This window comes from Cordyceps militaris (assembly GCF_000225605.1).
Source record: "Cordyceps militaris CM01 unplaced genomic scaffold CCM_S00003, whole genome shotgun sequence".
In the NCBI taxonomy this organism is placed as follows: Eukaryota; Fungi; Ascomycota; class Sordariomycetes; order Hypocreales; family Cordycipitaceae; genus Cordyceps; species Cordyceps militaris.
The window spans coordinates 2,674,585-2,678,912 of record NW_006271971.1 but is presented as its reverse complement, the minus strand read 5'-3'; the positions used below and the strand labels follow the sequence as shown (position 1 = coordinate 2,678,912).

General features: G+C 53.4%; 1 protein-coding gene across 1 annotated transcript; it reads left to right on the top strand.

Moving 5' to 3' along the window:
- Positions 1–1,430: 1,430 nt before the first annotated feature.
- Positions 1,431–2,728, top strand: CCM_04472 (uncharacterized protein; the record flags this gene model as incomplete). Its single annotated transcript, XM_006669620.1, has 3 exons — positions 1,431–1,490; positions 1,530–2,104; positions 2,137–2,728. The coding sequence occupies 3 exons, from the start codon at positions 1,431–1,433 to the stop codon at positions 2,726–2,728; spliced, it is 1,227 nt and encodes a 408-aa protein (XP_006669683.1).
- Positions 2,729–4,328: the final 1,600 nt, after the last annotated feature.

Sequence of the window (4,328 nt, the reverse complement as noted above, 5' to 3'; positions counted from 1 at the left end):
CGTCGACGACGGCCGCGCTGCGCGAGGCGCTGTCGCGGTACGAGGCGTTGGTCAATTGTCTGCGCGGCGCCCGGCTATCTTTGCCTCACGCCAGGCCGCCCGCGACTTTTGACGGCATGAGCCCGCTGCTGACGGCGCGCATGAAGAACCTTTGCGTATACGTTGTGCCGTGAATGCGCTGGCGGTTACACCACCACCGCACTTGTGACGACAACACGTGCGCTAGTTAGCAACTCTGGATAAGAAATATGGACTCAATAATCATCTTTGCACAATAAGCAAAAAAGAATCCAGCTCAATCTATGTAGAGGCGCATAATGTTTATCGCAGTATTTAATTCTCCGTCCGTTGACCAAATCCACCGCCACCGCCCACCGCCAGCGTAGCCACCGTTGTTGGCCCGCCGCCACATTGATCATCGGGTCTTTCTTTGCTGTGGCGTCCTCGCTTGGGCACATTGACAACTAGTCACAAATGTATTCAACCCCAAAAGTGGCTGGCTGGCGCCGCCCTCTTTGGCTAGTTACTCCATTTCGTCTGCGAATCAGGATGAATGCCCGTTTCTGAGCAAGAAAAGCCACACAGACGCTTCCAAAAAAGAAAAAAAGCACAAATGACGACATGGGGGTTTCCTTGATAGAAGTCGGGATGATGCCGGATCCTCGATCCTCCCCTACCCTAGGTTTTGAGGACCGAGCACACACCAAGGGAGGGAGAAAAGATAAGATCCCTTTGCTTTTTACACAAAACTGCCGGGCCAGGGCCATGACACAAAAGCAGAAAGCGGCGAGAGGATGCGCCTCGGCCTCTTGTCACAGAAGCAAATATCGTAAAAGATACGGAAGAAAAAACAAGTTCATACGATTGAGCATCACTATGCGCAGGGCTGTAGATAGATGCAGATCGTTATGCCTGCCTCGGTTACGTACGCCATCACTGCAGGGAACAATGTCAAGGAGGATGCAAAGGTAGGTTTTGTGATTCTTTTCTCGAATCCCGCGTGCTGTACATTATATGCGTCCGTGGCTCCTCATCTCGTACATGCTCTCGATGGTCCTGTAAAGGAGCACCGCTGTAAATGGAATACAATACTTCCAAGAAATAGGGAAAAGAAAGCAACAACAGCCATGGTAGTTAGTCCAGGTCAAATAAAAGCCCTAGGTAGTCGTTCAGATGTGCGGCTAGATGCGCGCGCAAACGTCTGGTCGTGTGAAAAAAAAAATTTGGAAAAAAAAAAGACAAATCATGCCGTGCTTCTCCAGCCAAACAATTGCAAATCCAAGTTCCAAAAAGCAAGACTTTTGCCAAAATGAACAAAGAAAAAAGCAGTGCGCAGATATGTTCTGGGTAGTGGTGGTATATGCTCGTGGGATATATATTCGGAGGGGTGAGAGTACTAAGTTTTGCGGCAGCGCTCAAATTTCTTAAATATGGGTTGCCGAATGGGCACGATTGCCCATTTGTTCGTCGTCGTCCTCGACACGGACGCTGTACGTGACCGACTTCATAATGGCATTATTCTTCTGCAGGATATTCTCCTCGCTACCCCCCGACGAGGCGTGCGTATGCGAGACCGCAAAGGCGCTGCGGTCCTGGGAGACGTCGGTGAGCTTGTACGCCTCGCTGCCCTTGATGCCGGCGCTGGCGCCGGCGCCGGGCCCGCGACTCTTGCTGTTGCCGTGGGAGCCGTAGGCGTACTTGGAGTGCTTGGTGCGGTAGTCCTTTGCCTTGCGCAGGCAGACGGGGGCGAGGAAGGGCAGCGACGAGACCATGTTGCCGACGTTGAACTCGATGACGCCCCAGACGACGAGCATGGTGGAGTCGTGGTCGCCGAACTGGATGCGGTTGATTTGCGTGTAGCGCAGGATGGAGCAGAGCGTGGTGAAGAGGCCGAGCGCGAAGATGGCGATGAGGCCCAGCTTCTTCTCGAGCCGGATGTTGAGCTTGAGCAGGACCGGGATGGGGAGCACGGCGACGAGCACGTCCGAGATGATGGTGAGCACGGCGTAGGCGGTAAACGAGGCGACGGCGGGCAGGCAGGTGCCCGGTTTGGAGGGGTTCCACGACTTGTCAACCTGGACATGGCGCATGTTAGTCAAAAACTGTATGTGCTACGGTGGCATTGTGGGAATGGAGATTGTTCAAAGCATCAATTTCGTCGTACCGGATTGCAGTTAAAGATGAGGGCGAGGGCGCTGCCCAGGTGATTGAGAAAGACAAACGCAATGGCGGCCCAGACGACGACGCGGTATGTGCGATTGTCGGTGCCCTGCAGCAGGCGCAGGTAGCTGATGAGCAGGGCAATCTTGAAGAAGCTGATGCCGACCTGGTAGATGGGGCGGCCGGCGTAGTTGACGCGCGTGTAGGGGATGAGGTTCTCCTTGGGCCGCTTGGCGGGCATCAGGCCGAGGCCGTACTTGGTCTGGACGATGCAGAGGATCGAGTAAGCAATGGCGAAGACGAGGGCGAGGATGCACATCCAGTCGTCGGCGGCGATGCGATTGTTCTTCTTGCGAATGAAGATGCGCGCGCCGACGATGATTGTGGCCAGCCCGGACATGACGACGCACACGGCGATGATCATCTTGTACTGGGACTGCGCATCGAGCTCCGGAGAGCCGTGGGCGACGAAGACCATGGTGGCGGCGGCGGCGGGCGATGCGTTGCGCCTGGACGAGGAAAGCTCTTTGGTGTGTGCCCGAGGGAAGTAGGCGGTGGTATCGTCTAGGTATTAGGTATGAACAAGGTGAAAGAAGTCTTGGGCTCTCTTTGGATCTGCCAAGTGTCTTGGTGGGCGTTTGGAGGGATCGTGGGCCAAGTCTTGCGGGTTGGGTTGAAGAGTGACCGTCGGCTGCAGAAGCGGGCGAAGAGGTTGTAATAACAGAATATAGAAGGCTATAAGAATAATAAAGGAGAGAAAAAGAGAAAAAGTCGCAGACTGGCAAGAGCTTCTTTCACCTGCTGAGGGTATCGGGAGTGGCCTGAAGAGCAAGTGAAAGGAATGGAGCGGAATGTCAGACAAGACAAGACGACGGTGATGATTAAGTAAAGCGAAATCGAAGCCGGCTCCCGAAGAACAGGCTCATCGAAGAAAAAGAACTAGTTGAACTAGAGGAGAGACACAGGTGACCAGAAGAAGCAAGAGGAAACGGCTTCTTTGCCGGAGCGAGTATACATTAATACTAGGTAGGTAATGTTTGGTAGTCCACCACAACGTGGAGCAGCTAAGAAGGGTGTTTTGGAGGTGTGAGGTGTCTCTCCATGCTCCCTGAAGTCCTTTTTAGCGCATGGGAAAAAAAGAAAAAAGAAGAAGGAAATAAATGAAAAAAGAAATGGTCAAATGCCTGACAGGGGGGGGGTTTGGCAGGTCAGCCATCCATGGTTGGGTTGGCGCCTCCCCCTCCCCCTCTCTCCCCTCTCTGTGCGAGGCAAGACCAGGCTTGTCCCCATTGGTGCGTTGCATTTTTGGGTCCGGCGAGAGAAGGTAGCATTGGGGCGGACCAAGATGATGGGATGGGACGCAGGGGGATTATTTTGTGCCGCTGGCCCCAATGTGTGTGTGTGTGTGTGTTGATCAAGAACCTGGCCATGTCTTGGACATGTGCATTATTAGGTCTAGCCTTGCTAGCTAACTAGTGAACTGCGACAACGGTGCAGGCGAGGCAGAGGATAAAAAGAAAGAAGAGCAAGGAAAAAATAAACGGTTGCAATCACTCGACTCGCGTGGAAGGAGGGGAAAGGTGTCTCATTTTGGGGCCGGTATGCGAAAAGAACCCTGAGGCTGATTCGAGGGTGTGTGTGTGTGTGTGGCACACCAAGGCTCGAACTGCTGCCATACCTCAGGAGGGTGGTGAGGAGGAGGCAAGGAGGGAGGAGGGTAAGGAGGGTGGGATGAACGGCGTCAAGGCATGAGGGGTTGCGCCGCCGCGAGGTGAGACAGGAGTTGGCTCAACTTGAAAGCCCTCCTCTACTTCCTTACCGGCCTCGCCCAGCGCTGAAGAAAGTTATACAATTTGAACTAGTATAATTTAGGTAAATAAAGCCCACCAGTCTGGGAAAATGCCACTAAATACAAACGAATTAGCCCGCTAGTAGCATTGGGGGCCATGCCAAACTAGTACCCGCACCAATCTCGCCAACCAACCTGGCAATCATCGTCTGTGCTTTTCTGGCCTCGCCCGCCTTGACCAACTCGCCCAATTCTCATCTCATCTTTTGGCTTTTTTCTTTTCTTTTTTGGCCTCGCTTGCCCTTTTTTAGCCCCAGAATTAAATCCTCCGTGTACGACCAACGCTGACGCAACACCGCTTGTTAGTACCGAACCGTTT